The following is a 22709-nucleotide window of genomic DNA, read 5'->3' on the forward strand; positions in this document are numbered from 1 at the left end:
AGGCGGCCAAAGTGCATGGCGGCGTTCACAATTGATGGATGTCTTCGTCAGGCATCCTAGTATCTCTACCTGAAAAGCGTGGACACAGAATGGAGGAAGTATAGTCAAGAAAGTTGGCAACAAAGAGCAGGGCGCTATTGAAAGTGAAAACAGATAACCCGGAGGCACCAGAAAGAGAGAGAAACAGAGACAGGGGGCGAATTGGATGCAAAGAATGGAAACAAAGAAAGTCGCAGTTTCGCCCTAAAGGCGAAGCATCAATTGCAATAGCAAATTAGCAGAGGATAGTAGTTTTATCGACTGTATAAACTTGGACACATTCGCTTACTAACTGAATTAACAAGCATGGTGTCAGCGCGCACAGGCAAACATGAATAGATCACACTCGATGCCCGCTCACAACCGCTGTCGAAACGCAGGCGTGAACAAGCGCGCAGCAGCAGCGAGCGACGGTTCGGGTGGTCTATCGCTTCAAAGGAAATTGAGCGGCGAAAGCACAGCGCATACATAGGTAGGAGCTGTGTGCAGATCGCTTTCAAGATACGGTGCACGCGACCGCCCGCAGCCGCGCACAGTTTAAAGTCCGCAGTTGCTAGCAGAGTAGAAGCTGCACCCCCTCAGTCCCACGCTTTCTTCCCGCTTTCCTCCTTTCGCGTGCGAAATTGAGTCGCCAGTTCCCCTTGCGCCCGGTCGCAAGATACACATTCCGCCTTTTTCATTTTCCTGTGCTGCCCTCTGCCGCGCGCCGCTGGAAACGTTTTGGTAGGGTGCTGGGGCTTTCGACGGTTGATTTGTGAACCTGCGCCCGTGTTAAGTGCGCATCGGTTGTGCGTTTCGTGGATCGCGAATAATTATTAATGGCTTCTGGGGGGGCAGCATGTCGTTCCTGGAAGCCATGTAGCACTCACCAACTATATACATGTAAGGTGAGCAGGCCTGAGTGTGCTGTTTTGTTTACAGTGTGGCCGATAAAGGCACGCTGAGTTCCCTCTGCCGTAGCTGCTGCTTTGGAGTTTGTTGGCGCTAACTCCTGCACTTGCACCTCGCTTTTTTGTAATTCTTTTTACACATTCTGTAGACATTTCGCATAAATAAGATGTTTTCGAGTGTGCAGCCTTCCGCGTCAGATTTAGCAAAGCGATGCACTTGTTTACATCAGCATCTACAGCCACAGATCGTTGTTAGCGTCAAAAAAAGGGGGAAAGGTGCATATATGAAAGGCGCTGATATGAAAGAATGTCGAAACGTAGAATAAAACACACATATCTGCTCATATGAGCCGCGTTGTTTCATCGTGAGACGAGTAAATATGAGCGGCTGAGCCACTTAAACAATGGCGGCTGTGATCCAGTTACAAATATTGAGCTGTTAATTTATTACTGATTCTCGCTTTTCTTTAACTTCGCGATAGTTAGTTTGCGCGTGTCATAAAACATTATTAGAGCAAACTGTGCTCGCATAAGCGCTCATTTAAAGGCCGTGTTCTCCTGCAAAAACGCGGATGCCATCGCTGACACCGTTGGTATATAACTGAGCGAAGCGGCTGTTTATGCTGCTGTACCGAATGTACCGTCTCTTGTTTCGGGTTTGACGCAGAGATAAAGAGTGCATCTCAGGAATTAAGAAATGTGTCAGCATGCCAACACGTAAAAACCCACCCATCTACGTTGCGAATACGACCGGCAGCCTACGGGAACGGTGACGTGTATACAGATGTTGGCACAGGCGTTGGGCACAGCTAGCGCTGTGTCCCCGCTTGCAGCTTGTTGTGTACGCGGCGATCGAAGCGAAGGGTAGTTTATTCCAAATCGCTAAGGCTAGAATTGGACTATAAAAGCAGTTTCCTTAATTATAACTTGCTTACTTTTCAGTACCGGTCTGCCGGTAGCGGGTGCGCGAACTCGACGGCGCCAGGCCTAACCTTCGCTGAACAGCATCAACATTGGCTCAAACTTATGTGCACGGATTAGGAGGGTCGAATCTTGTGCATTTAAACTTCGTAGGCATGTCTTGACTCACTTTGAGCGCGATTATTTATATATACTAACGAAGCCGTTGCGGCTATCGCGTTATCGGTTCGACGGCCGATCGCGCGGGGTTCGGTCGAATGATGGTCGGCACGCTGATTTTATCGGTGCCGTTGACAAGAAAGCCCGTCGCAGTACGACAACTCGCGCTCGTCGGTTACGTCTTGTAGGCCTGGTATGATAAAATGGTCTCAGCGACACAGTGCTGAATGGTCGGCCAATCGTAGGCGTGCGCGTCTTGTCGGTCTCGTATCGACCCAGTGTTACCGCGTCTTGAACGAGTACGTGAAGTCGGGCACACGCTGCCGCTACCAGCAAGCGAGGACCGACGCAGCAAGAAGTCTACGTCAGCAACGTGTTTTTAAGTGTCGTCCAAGTGTAACGCAGGGGTTTATCGATAAATTTGCTATTACAGCTATCAATGCAAGGCGGCAACTACGTGGTTCCCTGTGCAGTCTAGACGAAGCCCTCGCCGCTTTCTGTTAAAAGTGGAGTTGCAATCTTACGCTACGCACGTTCTCCGTACCGCACCGACGTCGAGCTACCAGTGAAGTTTCAACGAGGTACACGGCACGAGTTTGCACTTGCAGTAGCGCGCGTGCGAGCGCATTTTTTTTTTTTTTCGGGGGACGTTTCCCCGAGACGGGGCCGCGCGCGCGACCCTTCCAAAACGTTTCGCGACTAATCCGCCAGGGCAAGGCGCATGCGCCGTAGCGCCGTGAAAAAGGCGGGTTGGTGCCGCAGCATAACGTCGCCCGCCCTCCCTAGCTCCCTCCCTCCCTCCCTCCTTCCCTCCCATCCCCCTTCGGCCTTTCGCGCAACGGAAGGCGTCGCATTTACTACCAGCGGAGCCCTAGACGGAGGGCTCCCTTACCTAGCAGCACCTTTGAGTATTAGTAATGTTTGCATTATTAATTAATTAATTCTTCTGTAGCTCTCTTATGCTCAACGCTATTTAAGAACCCTCTGCTTAGCCGACAGTCCATTGTGAACAAGGGATCCGTACGGATCCCGAAACGTCATTTTGATTTTTTTTCGACCTCGGTCAGGGACTTGCTTCATTTTGTAGCGAGAGCTACATTGGCCGCATTCTCGCCGCTTCGCTGTAGTCGGTGGCCGCACCGCGAGCTGAGTCGTTGCCTAGCAACCGCTGCAGCTGGCAGCGCCGCTCGCCGTGCCACTTGGCATGACGTCAGAGGAGGAGCCGGTGAAACCGCGAGCTGAGCCGTTGCCTAGCAACCACCGGCGTTGCATCGCCGTAGGAGCCGGCGTTGCATCGCATATATGGAAGGGGCGGCTCGGTGGGATTCGTTGGCAGATATGTAAAGTGAGTCGGAGAGACTAAAAGAAGCCAGGCTTCGTCGTCGGAACGAATCCAAGAGGAGGCAGCGAGCCGAGGAGATGGAGGAAGAACGAGCCGCACGCCTCAAGAAGCGTCGTAAGTACGAAGCGGCCAGGCGAGTGCATTCATATGAGGATGGTTCGTCGTCTAGTTCGGCATCTCGTGCCAGGGCCGCGGATCAATGACGGAATGAAACACCAAGCTAAACAATAACATTAACCGTACCTCTCACTCGCCCATCCTTCCTATGCTCTCCACCGAAGAGGCCGCTGTCGCCTGCCAATGCGCTAGCTAGAAGCGCTGCAGCAGCTTCCTCCTGAACTCGCCAGTCCGCCCGCCCGTTTCGCTGTCTCGCATGCGGGTGGTTATTTGTTCTCAAATTGTTTGTTCTCAAGGAATAACGTAAACTTTATTATCAAATCAAGGAGGTTTAAAACATTTTAAACCTTCTTGTTTGTTCTATGCTGCAGTGGCGGTCGGTTGGCTGCGACTTCGTTGCTTGCTGCGGGCTTCATTTCCGTGTAGTGACTGTCTCTGCGTGTCGCTCACGTTACAGACGTGTGTCACGGGTAGGCGAAAGTGTCCAACCGTCGCCGCAACTATTGTTTCGCCCCCGAGTGACGTACGGCGTACGGGGTACAGCCGCATGAAAGAGGCGCCAAAGGCATCCTTATTCAATGTTCCGCGAGAGGAATTAAGAACGAAGAAAGCAGTGGGAACGGAACTTTCACCGTGCATTTAAAATAATGCATAAAACATGCGCGGTCTGCGAGCTACATTTCGAGCAGCGATATACAGGGTGTCCCAACTATTATGCACCAAGATTTAAAAATAAGCAAATGCCACGTAGCTGGACAGAACAAATGTAATGCAGTGTGCCGTCTCTTGGAGATACTCAGATTATTTCTTTAATTCCGTCTAATTACATAATTAGTCTTAATTAATTAGGAAACTTCTCAAATATAATTATTAGATGAAATGTGTCAGAAAACTGTAGAGCAACATGAAAAACTCCCGATACAGCTTTCTGTTGCTCAATACATGCTACATAAGAGTGTTTTTCCGAGCGTGAAAGAAGCCCGCGAATACAGGCAAAGTGCCTCGAGCGGCCAGTTGCGCGGCAATTTGTGTGTATTCGCGGGCTCCTCTCGCGCTCGGAAAAAACTTTTATGTAGCACGTATAGATCAACAGAAAGCTGTATCGGGAGTTTTTCATGTAGCTCCGCAGTTTTCCGACACATTTCATCTGATTACAATATTTAAAGAAGTTGCCAAATAATTAAGACTAATTATGTAATTAACGGAATGCAAAACATAATCTGAGTATCTTCAAGCGACGGCAAAAATTACCAAGGTTCTGTCCAGCGGAAGGCCCCTGCTATCGGATGGCGCCATACCCAGGAATCTCCCGAACCTGCATATGGTTGCAGCGAACACGCGGCTGAACTAACAAAGTAGGTGGCCAGTTTCTACCTGACTACTCGGCCGTACTTCTTCGTGAAAGGAGTTAATGCAGAGAAACAAGACAAAAAGCAGACAATGAAACTCCGACAGATGTGACTAGGCTAAACATGCAATATGGGGGGGGGGGGGGGGGGGGAGTGGTCGTTTGGGATGCTGATTAGCTTCTGCATGCTGTTCTGGTACATTTTTGCAAGACGCGCCTTATGTTGTAGTTGTTACTGTAAATAAAGTGTTTATACATGCTCTGAAAAATGCTTGTTTGTTTCGGCCAATTTACTCTTATGCTTTGTATTTAAAGAAAGCGGTCTTGTAAAAGCTAGCATGCACGAGTGCCGTAGACGAACCATTTGAGATTGCATATCCATAATTACTGAACAAATTGGCCTCCGAGCCTATGCGAGCGCTTGGCATGTTTACTTTATTGCAGCCGCGTAATGTACCACGGCAGTTTAACAATCAAACCCGATGCGGTTAAAGCAAAGGGCATATGACGAAGGTAACGGGTCAACCCTTTCCGTATGATTAGGCTGTGGCAGTGACATAGGCAAATAAACTTCCCGCGGAAGCGTAATGATTGTAACAACAAAGTGGGCAGGCATTTAACATCATCGCGGGAACGACGTGAAATCTTCCCCGAGCCGGTCTCGAGAATTGCACTTTTTTTATTCCTGCCAAAGCGTCGGGGTACCCTACAAATAATTGCCCGGTCGGCAGTGCAGAAACCGGCAGTTTACTTCGCAGTGAGATGGTAACGCCGCCCGCCTCGGCAGCCGCCGTATCCCAGAGTAATAGGGTGCCTCGATTCGGCGCTGGCATCAAGGCACCCAAAGGGGGAACGTCTTGCTGCGCCCCCTCTTGGCTTAGTTTTTCCCCCAGGGCAAAAAGGAAATCAAAAAGAAATGTGGGGGGAGCCTGCACCACCGGAAGGTATCTCGGCAGGCAACACGCATGCGCATCAGCCCGCGCCCTCCTCTGAACCCACGACAAAGCCTTCTAGTACACTGTAAGACCGTTTTATTGAGTGCCGCCATTTTGCGATCACAGTGCCGTCTATCGTCCGGCGCCATGCTGGTATGTGGGATCGCGTTGGAGGGTGCACGGCGAACGTGCTGTTGACGACGAGTGGCAAGTTCTTGCGTTCTCCTGAGAGGTGTCAACAAGTTTTTGCTACTGAAAAACTTCTTAGCGTGTCGTTACTAAGCTTTGGGCTTCGATGTATCCGCAATTAGGGAACGGCGACGGGCCTAGAGGCGCTGCCACTGGTCTGCCCGCGACCGCAATAGGAGGCGAGTCAAGTCTGAACATTGTGTATACGTAACGTATGTGCAACGTGTTATTATTGTATGTCGCCTTGAACTCTATCAAGGTGTCCCTCGAGTGACAACAATCGGAAGTGCCTCTGTGTGCCATGCGGTGTGCCGCACTAGCGTATATGCCTCCAAATATGGACAAGCGAAGCTCCGAGGAAACACGCTTTGCTAGCTTTCGTGCTCTTAAAATTTTCGCGGTACAATTTTCTAAGCATTGTTTACCTGGTTGAACATATTATTCCCCATACTTTGGAGGCGCGCTGCGTTATGGATATGAAAAGATCGAGGTACTAAACTATACGTATAGCCATAGGGCGTGAAACTGGGCGAGTTGGTTGATGTTAGATATAACGGCAGCGCAAATGGGACGGCAACACACAGAGAAGAGGAAAACAAGCTGAACTATAACAGTTGTTTGTTCGGCGCTTGTCCTGTGTATTTCTTTTATCTCTGTCGGTGTCCCATTTCCGTTGCCGTTATATCAAAGAAGGAAGGAAAGATAGGGTGGTCAACCAGACGCACGTCCGGTTTGCTACCCTACACGAGGGAAGGTGTTTAAGTAAGCAAACTATAAACAATTTGACCTCTCTCTCTCTCTCTCTCTATATATATATATATATATATATATATATATTATATATGAGTCTTGTCTTTTTATATGTAACTGGCACTTACTTATCAATCGCACATGGTGAACTATGGGGGCCCGAAAATTTGTTTTGAATTGACATTTATTTCTTTCAACTATATACGATCTCATGACGATACAGGGACAAAAGGCGATGCATGCCTGACAGAGGTCCCTGCCCCCCCCCCCCCCCCCTTTCGGCCCAGTAGCAGCATTACAAGGCACATAAAAATGCATATTTGCTTGCAGTGAATAAGCAAGAATTGTACTTAATGTATAAGTGTACATCATATCGCTTGTTTAGGTAATAGTATTGTCGAGGTTATACTCAACGAAGTGCAATGAACGTAAATTACTTGCAATATGCACAAGAAAAAAAGACAGCTATGTATGCGACCTTGGAGGAGTACAACTGAATTTCCAGCGAAGCTGTTTCTTTCGAACAGTTGCAATAAAGGTTTCAGTTTCCTGTAATTATATCGCATATTTTAAAAAGTTGCCCGTATATGACTGTTGCGTTTGAAACCTTGCCCGCACGTGATGCTTTGGAGCATTTAATGTTGGAAATTTTGAAAAAGCCAGTAATTCGTCAACGCACATGTTACTTAATTCTCCATAACATTTACCATAGTGTCCTCCCCCCCCCCCCCCCCCCTCAATTTACGTTAGATTTGATATTGGTTGAGTTCACTGTTCTCCCAGGGCAGGGGGATTAATTCTGCTTTTTTCGTAAAACACATTCATAAAGCTCTGAATCACTTGCATGCGTAATTTACTGCAAACGTCATAATTAGTCCCCTTTCTTTGAAGTTTACCTACACATTGCCTATAACGCGTCCTTTATTTTCGCCAAATATAAACAAGGTGTCTTGTTCAGTTCACTTAGGACATCACTGAAACCAACTAGGAACGTCTTATATGACGCATGAAAATAGGGGGCGCACCAATCATTGGGCGCGGCTGATTATAATACATTATCCGGACCTCTCCCCTCGTCCGTACGTTAAATATAGCAAGCTGATTGTGTTTTAAAGTACGGTTAGGCGGTCCCCAAAAAAACTGCGCCTGACGCAAGTAGCGCAAGCCGTAATTTGTTTGGGCGGGAACTGCCCAGCGCCAGGCCTTCTCCGCAATGCGAGCGTGTATGGCGAATACGCGCGTCGTCCGCTAGAGCGCGTTCCGAGGAGGCCCAAAAGACAATCCTCGCAGCCCAAGCAGATAATACGTACTAAAGAAAAGCATTACTTACGTAGCCACTCTATTACGAACGAAAATTGCGCTTCAGCTGTAGTTTTGTTGGACTTTCCAGCGTGCTGCCAAAAGTACCGGCTTTCAAAAGGGGGGGGGGGGGGGGGGGGTGCGGGCAAGTGCCCCGCCCTTATACGCCTATGCTACTGCATTCCTGCACTGTACTGTAATAATTTACTGCAGTGTTGACGCGTGTCTGGTTCAGCAGAATATATTTTTCTGCAGAAATTCCAGATCGTTGTCTGTGACCAGCGTTCAGCCAAATATGGCGTTTCGGCGCCTGCGTCGCGCTCGCGGCTGCTCGAGCGCTGGCTGTTCATTCGCAGAATATCGGCCCACGTATTTTCTTAGCTGGAATATTGGCGATGGGCTTAGAATAATTTCCGTGTATCCGGGCAGATGTACGTCACGAACAACTACATATTCATCAAGTCTGGCTTCTCCGCAGCGAGTGTAGTTGTCCGGAGAAGCCCGCGTCTGTGAGTGAGGCTTCGTTTACAGATGACGTCGGCAACTGCATGAGCTACGAGCACCTAAAGGAAGGCTCTAGAAGTGCTTAGGCGTACTACCGTCGACAGACATCAGAATTAATTCCGGAACGCTCATAGACGCGAACAGCAGCGCTGGTGCCGAGATATTTTGGCACTGCATTAACGCACGCTCAACTCGGCCGACTAGATTTCGGTTATCCGCCGGCGCAAACGCGTCGCCATCGACAGAAGCATTACGGTGGTGTAATTATATATTTTATTTTTAACGCGACAGCGTTTAGGGCTCCGTGTCGCAGAAAATCCGGCATTGGCGCCCGCGGCCGGGAAAGTCATCCCCAACCACGTTTAGGTACGCCACACCGTTCTATCATTAATGTTGCTCATACCTTGTCTTGCATTCTTGGCAAAGCTATTCCTCGGAATTGTGAGACAATCCACAAACAAATGACATGAAACAAAACACCCACAGCGCATGCCTTTTATGTTAAATGTTCTCAGACTGAAATATTAAAAGTGCGAAACAAATACGGAAACCTGAAAATGATGTAATTTATTTGGCGCGGTTGTGCACTATCTCCGGGATCGGCCCACGCAAGAGAAGAGGCCGCGTTCCCATCAGAAAGCTCGCCTACGTGCATAGCGTTCGCCGCCAGTGTTTGCCAGTAACCAACGGTTGCATAAGCTGCAGTCGTCGGGAACCATGAGTAGCAATCAGAGATCTTGAATGATATCGCGTTCCACTCTTATAAGCGAAGCTTAAACGTCCTCCCATTTTTAATATAAGACCACTTATATTGCCCCTGGAAAAACGTCTTTCCAGCAATGCATTTCTGCCGACTTTCAGGGGATCGGTGTAAGCGTGGTCTTTTTAAGCTGGCTTTCCCACGTTCAGTGTTGCAGTGAATGAAGCCTACTTGCCGTATGCGAACGATGTGAACGGGTCCCGATAATGTTATCGCGTTCTACTCTTAAAGGCGAAGCTTAGGCGTCCTCCAATTTTCGATGAAAAGGATCGCGCCTTAGTATGGTAGTGTTGTCCTTGCGATCTTTGTTATTCTTTTCCACTTCTGCTTTAGCGTCACAATACATGATCTATTTGCTCACGGTATTACGAAATCAAAATTCACGGGGTCTCTTATGTTATCCCTAAGACGACCTGAAGGCGAAAGCCCAAGTGCCGATACATTAAAGACGGACACACTACGTACACATCCCCTTTAATTCGCTTAGTCTACTTCGCTAAGTCATCCCTTTTAATTCGCTTATTCATCCTCTTAATTCACTTAGTCATTCCCCTTAATTCGCTTAGTGTACTTCGCTTAGTCATACCTCGTAATTACAAAGGTCGAGAGTTCAAGTCCCACCAAAGGTTGGTTCGAGTCCCACCAATGGTCGAGGGTTCGTAGCCTTTTTGTAGCTTTCGTGTCGCCGACGCGTTTTCGCTCAAGGTCGATCTGACTCGTGAGACATATAAGGCTTTCGCCTTAATAAACCGGTAACTATCCGAAAACCGACACATCAGGCGCTGAGCCGTGCTAGTGAGGGTAGCAGAAAATAGCGTTTATTTATTTTCCTCTGAATCACTATGTGTATGACCGTATTCACCGCGAGATCGAACTATAGGCGGCTGCACCGTCACCGCGTTAGTGGATATAGGCGGTCGACGGCGGGCATTGAAATGTACGCGTCAGCGTTCCGCTGTGAACAATTTGGCCCGATTTTCTGGTAATGAAACGAACTTACTGCAGTGAGCTGATCCTGCATTGACCTCCAATGCCATATTTTTGCACGAAATGCGCACAACGTTTCTATTTACTTGAAAGAAGCGCAAACTGGCATTCAATGGGGGACTGGAACTCACCCACGCAGTCTCTGTTTCGGTACTTTCTCGGGGCTTTTTGTGCCTCTTTCGCTTGCGTTCCGCCTACTCTGTTAATATTGTTGCGTCAATTATTGATACCGCATTCTCTGCAAATCTTACGCTGGTTTAAAAAAGTCTGCATTTCTGTACAACGAAGGTAAACTAGCAAGTAAATGAGCACTCTACACCACCAATTGATGCGCCCTCTACAGCTCCTTTTCTTATTATTTTTTCTTTATTTGATGTGAAATGCGAACAGTTAATGAGTCGAATTAGGAAAGCTAGGCCACTGTGACATTACGTTAGTAGGATCATCAGGTTGCTTCAGACGAGGTTATTTTTAGCGCCCCTGCACGGTTGCGCGCATGAGAGCGATGTGACAAAGTTGTAACTATTTGAGGAGGTAGAACCATTAGGTAGTTTTATTTCAGCTAATAGCGGTCATTGCCTTGCACCAAGCTAAGCACACCACAATGAATAGCGAAAGGAAATTATAGTAGCCACCTTTCAACGCAGTGTTATGACGTCCTCAGTCTAGAGACTCCTCCTACATGATCTTTGTATAATGCCATATTTTATGCTTTCCTTTTGTAGCAGCTAATCAAAAGCGCGTGACTTAATTGTGAGGCAAAATTTATTCGCCGTAGTGGAATCAGATCCACATATTAAGAGAACATCTCTGGTCGCATAACCACTAAGCGAGAGTCATGCAATTATCGCAATTATCATATTACAGTTATCGAAATATAAAGTGTATGACGTGATATGATACGAGTGAACGCTTAGAGCTCTTTTTTCTACTGCTGAGCGATGTTCACACCACCCCGTTCATGTTCGGTGGTGTCACAGAGTTTTCGTTGTGATCTACACACCGTGACAAGTAACTAAAGCGCGGTATTCACGTCTCGCTGCTCCTCTCTCCCCGGCAACGAGGCGACTCACGCCGAGCAAGTGAGCCGGCCCAGCCGGGAACGAGAGGAGACCGCATGGTCAGCTACAAAGAAATAACCGATTACTATCGGCTGGGAAGGGCCCGGTACCCGCCAGCTCATCCCGCGCTAACCAGGAAACAGGCGATGGCCTGGCGCCTCCTGCAAACAAACATGTATCCTAACCCGGTGGCCTGCAGCAGGTTCTATCCAGGGCAATGCAATGATCAATGCAAATTATGTAAAGGTAGGGCGGATCTGCCACAATTTCTATGGGCATGCTCGAAGGCGGCTCCTTTCGCGGGCAGCGAAATTCAAAACCGGCAGCAGTGGGAGACCCTGCTGCTCAGCTCAGACCAGCAAGACCAGGTCTGGGTCGTCCAGCTAGCCGAGGCAATCGCTGAGACCCAGGGGATCTCGGCCGTCTGCAAGGCGGAGGAAGGCTGCGTCCGCCCTCGTGATTGCTGGCACCAATAAAAGTTGAATCTCTCCCTCTCGCTGCTACCACGTCATTAATTTAAAAATGTAAAGTGCTTTTTGTGATGTTCTCGAAACAGCAAGCGATAATAAAATTGATATGATTGTCGCTGGCGGAGTGTGCGACAATAACACATCGCGCGCTCGACGCGGTCATTCACTGATCTTACTAGAGTGCAAAGACGACAGAGCAACGCTAAGTTTTTTTGTACACCGTAAAAAAATGCAGACCAGCATGTATGACTGTGCTAGAGCCACAGAAGAAGCAGAATTTAAAGCTGTTCACGCTGTACACGTAGACTGCACATGTGAACATGCACGTAGTGCCTAGCAGATGACATGCGGCACCTTCCACGCTATCTGTTGTTTCAGCCAGTGCCCCTCAGGTGGCGACTCTGCTTAATCACACGGCCAATAACCGTATAACCACAAAACGTATAACTAACTAACTAACTAACTAACTAACTAACTAACTAACTAACTAACTAACTAACTAACTAACTAACTAACTAACTAACTAACTAACTAACTAACTAACGAACTAACGAACGAACGAACGAACGAACGAACGAACGAACGAACGAAGGGATTTCTGTTTATAGAAAGTATTGGAGGGAGTGGGAGGAGGAAAGAGAAAGGAGAGAAAGTATTGTTAATTGTTCGGCATATCATATTACCTTGAAATGAAACGGCCGGTTGTATACCTTCAAAATGCAGTACATCTTCGATCCAAAGTGTGATTCAGATTTTCACATTTTTCTGTATCCGTCTTCACATCACTGTGTTCTCCATATTTGAAGAACGTAAGATATTGATCGATAAACTGAAACGCAATGCGGCTCCACACTCAAATGCAAGTGATACGCAAGTGAAATGCAAGTGATATTTTGTTTTCGTGTGGACAGTGGATATTTAGGAGAGATATGCTTCGTGATACACAGTTTCAAAGTTAATGTTGAGCCTTGTGGGTCGTCGGGGTTTGGAAAACGCGCAGTGCATTGGGCTCCGTGTCAACTTGTTTTTGATGCCTGGTGTTTTTAGCTGCAGTTCGCATTGTTTCAGACCGTATACAAGTTGATAGGTGGCGTTCAGGCGGAGCAGTTGCCGGCAGCGTTTGCAAAGCTAACTACGCCGGCAGCAAGTAACACCCCTCCTCTTCCTCCGTACCTCGTGAAACTATAGGTAACTGTTCTACACTCATTCATCTTTAACTGTTGCTATCGTGCGCGCTGGGCCCTGAATCGCTGCTCCAGAGGCAGTTTTCGTACAGAGCACCTTTTATTTATTATACTAGTATGTTCCTCTCTGCCTTTTGCATCTCATTTATCTCTCGTTCTATACTAGTATGTTTGAGATTGCAATAACCGGCAGTTTTCCGGCAAGCTCTAGAAAACTGCTTCGAAATGTTCGTGTTCCTGTGGTTTCATCGCGGCGACATTTCATCTCATTGCCGTTTATCCTGTTTGTTGTTGATTTTTATTTATTTACATTCTACTTAAAAGACAGCAACACTCGAGCCCTCCGTTAGGATCTCACGCATCGAAGGGCTTCCCGTCGATGAATCGTGTGATAAGATCGAGCGCAACCTGGGGCTGGTCATAGGGTAGGATGTGACCGGCGTCCCTAACAAGGACCTGCGTGAAATTTCCCACTTTCCGGACGTATCCTGCGACGCCGTTTCCGTCCGGCCTCTTCCAAATCTTACGTTCCGCCTTGTCGAAAGCTTCCTTGCCCGACCATTGGATGCTGCACACGAAGTTGTCCGTCAGTGGGTACGCGATGATGATGTCCAGTTGACCGTTGTATATGAGCACCTTGTACTGCGGCTTGTCCATGAGTGACGCGAGCCACGGCTTGACGGACTGCATGATGTCCTCCCGAAGGTGACTCTCAGTGGCGTCTCCGTTGTTGAAAGTCAGGTTACCCACGTGAATGGCCTTGCGGACAACGGGGGATTCGACAAAAGCGTGGTAGCAGCCGAAGCCCTCCGGCTCTTTTGAAAGGAGGAAGTTGTAGTAGAAGTCGAGGCCGGTGACATTCTTGAAGTACGACGGTTCAGAGATGGTGTCACCATTTATGAGTTTGTCGAAGATGAGGAACGCGTCCAGGTATCGTCCTCGCTTGATGTAAGCGACGGCCCGGGCAGTCTCCGTGCGTATGTAGTCGGCTTGTCCTCTGTCTACTAGGCCAATTTGGTACAAGAAATCGGCGTAGTCGAACATGGTCTCTGGATCGACCATTCCGTCGCCAATGGCGATTCCCCGCAGGTTGATCTTGACTCTGGGTGCAACGGCTGTGTCGATAGCGTGAGCGATGGCCGGCACGTACTTGCCTGTAACGAGGAGACAAATGTGTATGACGTGGGAGTAAAATTCAACAAACTGGAGTTCAGCGACTGTGGTATACACCTCGTTTCCCTATGAGTCCCACAAAACGGAGAACCACATCTATAAAGAAACTCCTTGTTGGGTTAGTTAACTTGGTTTGAGGCATATGCTTAAGGAGCGCCAATGGTAAATTCTCAAGGATGACATGCAGACGATATAGGTATAGTATGCATTTACCTAATTATTGTGAGTGCATACCACCTATTATTGACACAGTTTTAAGGCGAAAGCCTTTAATGGCTCATACTCGCGGCGTCTGACCGTCCGTCCGTCCGGGCCCTTCTGTGGCCTTTCCCCCTCACACTCTCTCAGCAATCACGTGATGGCGCAGCGGCGCATGGCATAGTTGCGCCGCCACAGCTGTGGCCTCTCCCCGTTACTTCTCTCAGCAATCACGTGATGACACAGCGGCGCCTGCGGCAACGCTCCTTCGTCAGACATCTCGTTGCGGCAGCCGAGTTAGTCGGATGGCTCCGAAGCGGCCTGGTGATGATTCCACGGCAAGTGGTTCGGAGAAGTGCCCCAAGAATGTGGATTCCCCCGATACCAAATTCCGGAAGAAGAATGAGCGAATGCGCATGCGGCGGCAGTCAGTCGAATGGGCACAGGCTTTCGCCTAACACACTTTGGAATTTACAAAGTGTCCTTCAATTTTTTTTGTGTTAGTCATATAGTGGTTTGGTTTACGTTACACGTATAAGGCCTATGTTTTCTACGTATTTTTTAAACTATTCTTTTCCTCTTTAACACGTATCCCGAAAAGTGCGCGAATAAGCTTTACTAACCGGCGTACGACTCTCCCGTTGCATAGAAGTCGTTGGCCGCGTACTCATGGAAGAGCGTGAAGAACTGCTGCAGGGCCTCGTGCAGGTCACGGCCGACGTCTTCCTCGTTGCGAGCGTAGCCGCGGTCGTCCTGGGTGAAGCTGAAGCCGGCGCCGACCGGATTGTCGATGTAGAGCATCGAGTAACGCTGGGCCCAGGTGGTGTCGCGAAGCTCGGGCACGCCGCCCTTGGCCACCCAGTACGGTCCGTGCTCCACGAACAGTCCGAACAGCGAGGAACCGCCCGGTCCTCCCTGCAGCCACAGGACCACGGGCGCCTTCTCCGGGTTCTCCTGCAAGCCGAGCCAAAGCCACGAGTGAAGTTCGGAGCCCCTCTCTCCATTGCAGTCTGCTATTCAGAATAAAGTCGGCTCTGGTAGCCTCCTGATGAGAGGATAATTTGAAAGAAGATAAATGCAGCTAGTTTATTGCAAGATGTGCGCTCAGCGCCTTCCGCGTTCTGTCTGCCCGACCCTCGGGTTTCATTAAAGACCCTCTGCTCGAACGGTCTTCCTTAGTTCGTACATTGCACGTCTGAAGCGAAAGTATGTTCTCGTGGTTCAGGAACTGCGCAGGAACGTATCGCCCAGTCGTGATTTGAACACCACCGTAACCATCGTTCTGTCAAGCTCAGTAGAGACGTAGTCCGTGGCGTGCACGTCGAGATCGTACACAGGGGCTCCGGAGCTCAGACGCCGCCGATGCCTATATAAGTTTCTTGCAGTGGTCCATGCCTACGTTTCTTGTGCGGCTGTGTAAAGAGTTGACGGAGACACCCTAGCCCGGCCAAGGCTGCCACCGTGGTCCGAACACTTCGCCAAACCATTCTGCGACTCGTGTCGAATATGGCATTCCACTTGCGACGTTGTGTTGTTTACGAAAGCCACACAATACCGACGTTTCTAGGGCCGCATCGAAGTGTTTTATCAGGCATCGCGTTGCGTTTCCTGACACAATTGGTCGTATAAGACGTAAAACATTTTGTCAGTGTTCCTTTTTCCTTTTCATTTCTGTCGTGTGCAACTTCCATTTTTTTCTGTTTTGTTTTTCTTTCTTTTTTTTTCTTTGCGTGACGACGCTTTATGTTGCGCTGGTTTTGTTTAATGTTGTGCTTGAGAATTAAATGGCGTACGAGAAAATACCGCCTCTCCTATAGGAGAGACGGGACAAAGTCTGATTCGGGGGAAATCCGCGAGTTCCCCGGTGCTGTGTTCTCTCTGGTAGAACTGCCCGTTAGACTTCTATGGGAGCGATATTACCGAACATCTTAGCACCAAAATTACTGCAATGCATGAACTTAGTGCGAATATATTGTAATCAGGATGATGAAGTCAGCGGCCGTATACCCACGAGCCGCCACTGTACACCTTGTCACCACTCCGCCGGCATCTGTTTCCGACAACCATAGCCGTAAACGGAAGACGATTTACGTCGGCCACCTCAAGCCATACCTCGACCCTATCGTTGCCCTAATTCGCCAGGCTGGCCCTTCTTCGCCGTCGGGGTCATTGTAAAGAGGAAGACGATGTCAGTGGCTCTGCATGTGCTCCCATCGCTGGAGCGCGATGAATACATAGGCTGGTTCCGCTGTCATTTCTGAACTGTGTTTACTGGATTCTATTCATTACTTTTATTTAACCTTACTGTGAGCCTTCTTTCACAGGCTCAATCAGGAAAGCGGGTTGTGTAAACATGTACGTACATGAGTATGGGAATAACAGGCCAAAAAGAAGGAAGAAAAATAGGAAAGGAAACAATGCCACTGCCATTCAACGCAATAAACTTTCTTTGTTTCCCGTGAATCAAGCAGGAATAACAAAAAAGTGCTCACAACAATTGGAATATTAGTCATATGGCATTATTTTAGTTACGAGAAGTTCAATAAACTACCACTTTTCAGTGCATTTCAATAAGTGCATCCCAAATCATAAAGTAGCATGCAAATACGCACCATTGTCCAATAAGCATTCATCCTGCGCATCATGTTGTGAGCTATGCGCCCAAAAACTCTCACGCGCAACCAAAATGTGGTTCCAATTTTGCAACAATGCCATCCACAGAATACGATTCAACAATTTCCTTTACAAACGCGTTCCAGATTTGGATTGCCCACGGAGAAAATGAATACTTGAACGGGGGTGTCGCAGTGTGTGAGATACTGCCTGATGTGTTCATGATCACAGGTTCTGACGGAGTGTCGATGCGGTGGTGGCACGTAATCCCGCTTATTTATATTAATATTGTCATGATAAAGCATAAAACGAAACTTCATGCCAGCGCGACGCCGGGAAACAAAGGTAGGCAGTGCTGCTTGGTTTCTAAGAGCACTTACGCTCTCCTGTCGACAATATTTCGGTTATATAAATGGCAACGCTTTATTTTGGATACTTTTTTTAAATTTATGTGTGTCCTTTCTTGCATGGGTTCCACACTACGCTACCATTCTAAAGAATCGGCCTTACTAAAGTTTTATGTGGTGTTATATAGTTTGAGATAGGATGGTTCTGCAGTTTTCTTCCCAAGAAACCGAGCGTTCCGAAGGCCTTCATACATGTGTTGTCAATATGAGTATTCCATTTCTGCGCACTTGAAAAGGTTATGCCTAAATATTTTGTTAGGTGAGTTAGTATTAAATCGTTACTCATTAATCTATAATTGAACTCAAAGATCGTCTTTCTATGAGAGATGGTGATATATTTGGTTTTATTAAGATTAATTTCCATTCCTCCCATGTCACAACAACGTGTTATATTGTTTACTGCAGTATTTAATCAAAGCGCGTCATTGATTACACACAGTTAAGCGTAAATTACCACTACATCGGCAAAAAGCCGCAATTTCACTCATTTTTTGGTGCAACCAGCGGTGTCACTAAGGTATATGAGAAACAATAATGGTCCGATTCTAATACGGAGCATCGCGGATGGCATCCCTGAATAAACTTCGAGTTGGTCAGTGCTATAATTATTTATGGCAACATATTAGGTTCGGCTTGACAGATAGGCCATTATATTAGATTGTGTTAAATTCTGATAGACCTACTTTTATCGATTAGTTTGCAGTGCACGACACTATCATAGGCCTTCGAAAAATCAATAAAAATGACAACAGCTTGAAATTTGGAGTTGATTACAGATGCGAAATCATGTGTTGTCTGTAACATTTGTGTTACAGTTGACAACCGTTTTATGAAACCGTGTTGCATGTATATGATACAATATGTTATTTCCTTCTAAGTACGCCATGACGGCTTTGCTTACTGTATGTTCCATTATCTTCAACAGCAACTCGTTAGTGATATTGGTCTGTATGTTTCCACGCGTAATTCATTGCCTTCTGTACGGATGGGGATCACTTTATCGCATAACCTATCCGCGGGAAGAGCTGCTGTATACTCAGCGATTCGGAGAATATAACCCGCAAAAAGGGAGACAGTTGCTGCGCGTATCGTTTCAAATATTCATTTGATATGTTATCAGAGCCCGGCGCATTCTTGGTGTCTATTTGCAAAAGCAAGTTCAAAATGCCTGATTCTATTATCAGGATTTCGCCCACCAAGTGCGGCAGCGACTGCCACGGGCGCACTCGCGAGGTCTGCGAGCGCGTGAAAACGGATTGGAAATACGTGTTAAATGCATTTGCTGCAGTGTGCATATCTTCTATTACCAAACCTGCCACTTTGATCTATTTTACTGATCAAGCCTTCTGGCTTCGATAAGCGGGACCAAAATGTTTGCGGTTGTTTCCTTATGAAGGTTCTTTAACGTATTTGAAACTAAATCGTCTTTTCCAGCTTTCATTTTTGACTTCAATTTGCATGCTGATTTGTCTGCTTCAATTTGCATGCTGTTTTGTCTTTGCAGAATTTATCTTCCCGTCTTTTTTAGTCGTCTTATTACTTTTCGTTTTATGTTAATTTTGCTCCGCGTAATAAACGGTGTTTGCCGCTCAGTTCTCTGAAGTTTTTATATTTGAAGTTCTTTTCGCAATGCATATTATCCTCTTTTAGTTGTAAACAAAGACCGTTAACTCCTCCGCAAGGTTGAACTGATAAAGTATCCGAGGTTTCTTCTAAGTAGTCAATAACAATTTCATCTAACAATCTCATCAATCTCATCGGCTATAATGTTTCCAGGCTTTTCTTGAAATGTTATCCTCCTTTTTTTTCGTAATGGCTACGTCGCCTCCGCGACCATCGCGACCTGCGCATATCAATGACATGAGGCAGTAGCAATTTCAATATTATGTATATCGGCATATAGCCAAGTTTCGGTAATTGTAAGAAGATCTGGGCAATACAGTATATGAGTAACTCTTCTAATTCATCAATTTTATTTAGAGCACTTTGAGCATGAAGGCACACAATCTAAAGCGGCGCAGAAATACGTCTGTCTTGTTACCTTGCCTTTTTTTTCTGCATTCTTTGGCGCTACCTTGAGCAGGTGACAAGGTGTGCGAATCCCGTATAGATAGGGGCGACCTCTCTTGTAAAAAGAAAATTACATTGTGTGGTTTCACGTGCCATAACCACTATCTGATAATGAGGCGCGCCGTAGTGGGGCACTCCCGAAAATTTGGACCACCTGGGGTTCTTTAACGTGCACCTAAATTTAAGTACACAGGTGTTCTCGCGTTTCGCCCCCGTCGAAATGCGGCCGCCGCGGCCGGGAGTCGATCCCGCGACCTCGTGCTTAGCAGCCCAACACCATAGCCACTAAGCAACCACGGCGGGTCACCTCTCTTGTGCCGCATCCCACGCGCATATGTTCGTCCGTTTAATCTTAGGTTATCAAATGATATTTAAAACTTAGATTCGTTTGCCTGATGAACTGCCGTCGAGCGCGATAAGTTAATTCGGATGTTTCTTTTTCTTTTGGGGAAATTTTCTGATACTGATACCTGTATGCCGTAGAGTTTGTTACAACACGAAACAATTTTGGTGCTTTTTCATGCATTATAAATGTCAAGAATAATCAGGCGTAGGCACTGACCGTGACCGATTGCCGATCCAATGAATTCTTTCTATGTATCTGACTTCGAGGCCGAGTATGTCCTTAAAGTTACCTTCCCGTATTTTATTTTCTAGTGCTTTGGCCTCGTCGTCTGGTTTCTCAGTAACGTCATAAATTACTAAGGTGTTTCGGCGGATTCTATTCTCCATGTCATCAACTTTAATAACGGTGTCATGCTGTTTGCTCGTGCTGTTCCAACAACTTTCACATTCCAAGGTCTTTTGTTCGCATTGTCTCAATCAAGCTAGCTCATCCTCAATGGCAGTAATTTTTGTTTGTCTGCCGGATACTGTTCCTTCCACTTGCTTCAGGTTTGAAGTCGATTCCTTCAATGTCTTGTTTGTCTTCCTTTGTTCTTTTAGTGTCGTCTTCAGTAAGTCAGTGTTCGTGCATTCGTAACTTTCTCAGTAAGCGTGCGGTCCTGGATTGAGTTCTACATCTACTGAGGTTAGGAGTAACAGCCTTACAACATCATAACATTCACACACCAAACCAGCACGAAATGGTGGAATCGGCAGCACTGTTAGGGTTATGTCATCAACTCGAGCAGAATATACGAAATACTTGTCACCAACCTGTGCAAAAAGAAATAAGTGCAAGAATATGTGTCCCTAGACGGTGCAACCAAATCCACAGAAGTGATCGATATGAAGATATTAACGCGACCATCAATAATAAATTCCGTAGGTAGTATCAAGAATTCAGTCTACACTAAAACTTACCTGATATGCAGAGCATCTATTCCATGATTACGAACAAAGTGATCAGAAGGACGTGCTTCGATCAGAGAGCGCAGAAAGAAACCAGGCCGGATTGGCTTAATTCATATTTGATCCGTAGCGCACGCAATGGTGACTATCGGAGCTTTCTCTCACATTCTTCATACCTGTAAAATGTACGATTTAACGGAGCTTCAGGCCGGGGGCCTTGGGCAATGTACCTTGGCAGGGAAGAACCAGAAGAACAGGTTGCTTCCATACTGCTTGTTGACAGTGAGGAACCCCGAGTATCCCGGGAAGTCCGGCACGGCCCCGAGTGAACCGACGCGGCTCAGGTTGCGCGCCTGCTCCAGCTGGCCAGCTTCGATCAGTGGCGTCAGGAAGAGCGGGTCGCCCACGTCGCCCAGCTGCGACGGTGCTCTGCGGATGCTGTCTGGCCTGCGGTGGCACGCGTGAAGAAATATTTGGTGACATCACTCTTAGGGCGACATCTAACAACTCACTTGCTTGTGACGAAGTCGTGCAGACGAGTTTTCGTTTAGACTTCCCGTAAGACCATCCCGCTGCTTACTAACATACCGGGTTTCCCAGCGAACACTTCAAAATTTTGTAAAGGTTGCCTGTGGCAGATAACACAATTCAAGTTCATGAGCTGGTCTACGCGAAGAGGCGGACTTTACTTGCAGAAAAATTGAAATGCCTAATCGACAAATTAACGAAAAATCACTAATTAAATTTTTAACTAATTCCCATATGGCCCATATTGCAATTTACAAATCCTAGCCGTGGAGTTCGCAAGGCGGATCCACTTGGAACGAATTCTCAGGACGACACCAGTTTCGAGATAATAATTCCCGAACTTTGCGGAGAAATGCATTGGCGTTCCATTACTTTTGTGCTTCAATGCATATAACGACGTTTTGTTAAAAAAGTAACTGCGTAATGTACTTAGTATCGACGGAGCAGGCTCCGTCGGTTCGAAAGAAAGCCACACCACCTCTCTTGCGAACAACAAAGACTTCTGTTTTGGTACTCACAACGTACTCGCAAATGTCTACTCACCCATTGTAGAGCCTTCGCATTGAGGCCCCAAACCAGGCCTGAGCGCCTGCGGTCAGCGCACACAGAACCAACAAGGCATGCTTCATATTCGGGTGCTTAGCTCACGGGACAGCGATGGTTGCAGATGGTCACCCTTCAGTTTAGCCTTTTCCTCTCAACGATCAGACGACGCTTGACGTGGAACTATTCGAGTTCATTGGCAGAACGTAGTTTCACAACGAAATCCGGCAGTCCTGCAGAGTTTACACGTGCACGCTTGAGGATACGATAGAGTGCCGCCTTGTGGCCATCGGCGTTTTCGTTATCTCCTTTTCCGATAAGACTGCAGGAGGGAGGCAGTACACTTTATCCTCCGCCGCGAGTATCAGGCAAATGGATAGCGCGTGGGCCTTGCCTGAAGTGGCTATGTGCGTAAATACTTACATCAACAGATGTAAGCCTATACGGGCACACTTCTCGCGCAGGCTTGGGCCAATGGCGCCTAGCCTTCGACGGACGCACACTGGAACTATGAGGTGGAACATATTACTGAAGGTCGTCGAATCTGTGCAATCAGATTCCCACGTGGTATAGATATTTCTGTCATAAAATGTTGTTTCAGAGTGTAAATTTATTCTCATATATTCTCCATCCTCTGACGACCGATCGATTTATTTATCAGCTAAATGGTCGATTTATTGGGTTATTCCTTTATATCCTTCCACAGTCGATGTGTTTAGGCCGTTGCTCTTCCTCTCGCACAATCTCAATGCGTCACACGCTGCCGCCAACCGCCTTCTCCGGCCATGCATTTTCGTGTGTGTCTTTGTTTTGTTAGTGCACACTTGACTGTCTGTGCTGTGCACGTAATTCATAATACTGTGATCACTGTTTATATTAAGGCGAAAGACTTATATGTCTCGTTTTGAGGTGACCTCGAAAACGTGGAG

General features: G+C 47.2%; 1 protein-coding gene across 7 annotated transcripts in view; it reads right to left on the bottom strand.

Annotated features, from left to right (window-relative positions):
- The window catches only part of LOC119441537 (probable serine carboxypeptidase CPVL), an 80144-nt gene extending 57958 nt beyond the window's left edge, over positions 1-22186 (bottom strand). The window contains exons 1-4 of one of the 7 annotated variants that reach the window (XM_049661366.1): positions 21781-22139; positions 20940-21156; positions 14950-15280; positions 13412-14109 (exon numbers count right to left, since the gene is read on the bottom strand). In XM_049661366.1, coding sequence (XP_049517323.1) covers positions 13412-14109; positions 14950-15280; positions 20940-21156; positions 21781-21866 — 1332 coding nt within the window. In that variant the 5' untranslated portion in view covers positions 21867-22139. Of the gene's footprint in view, positions 1-13239; positions 14110-14949; positions 15281-20939; positions 21157-21780 lie in introns of those variants that run through there. The other 6 variants (XM_049661369.1, XM_049661365.1, XM_037706155.2 and 3 more) reach the window with 6 other exon arrangements.
- Between the last annotated feature and the right edge of the window lie 523 nt (positions 22187-22709).

The sequence above is a fragment of the Dermacentor silvarum genome, chromosome 2 (genome assembly GCF_013339745.2).
Source record: "Dermacentor silvarum isolate Dsil-2018 chromosome 2, BIME_Dsil_1.4, whole genome shotgun sequence".
Taxonomy (NCBI): domain Eukaryota; kingdom Metazoa; phylum Arthropoda; class Arachnida; order Ixodida; family Ixodidae; genus Dermacentor; species Dermacentor silvarum.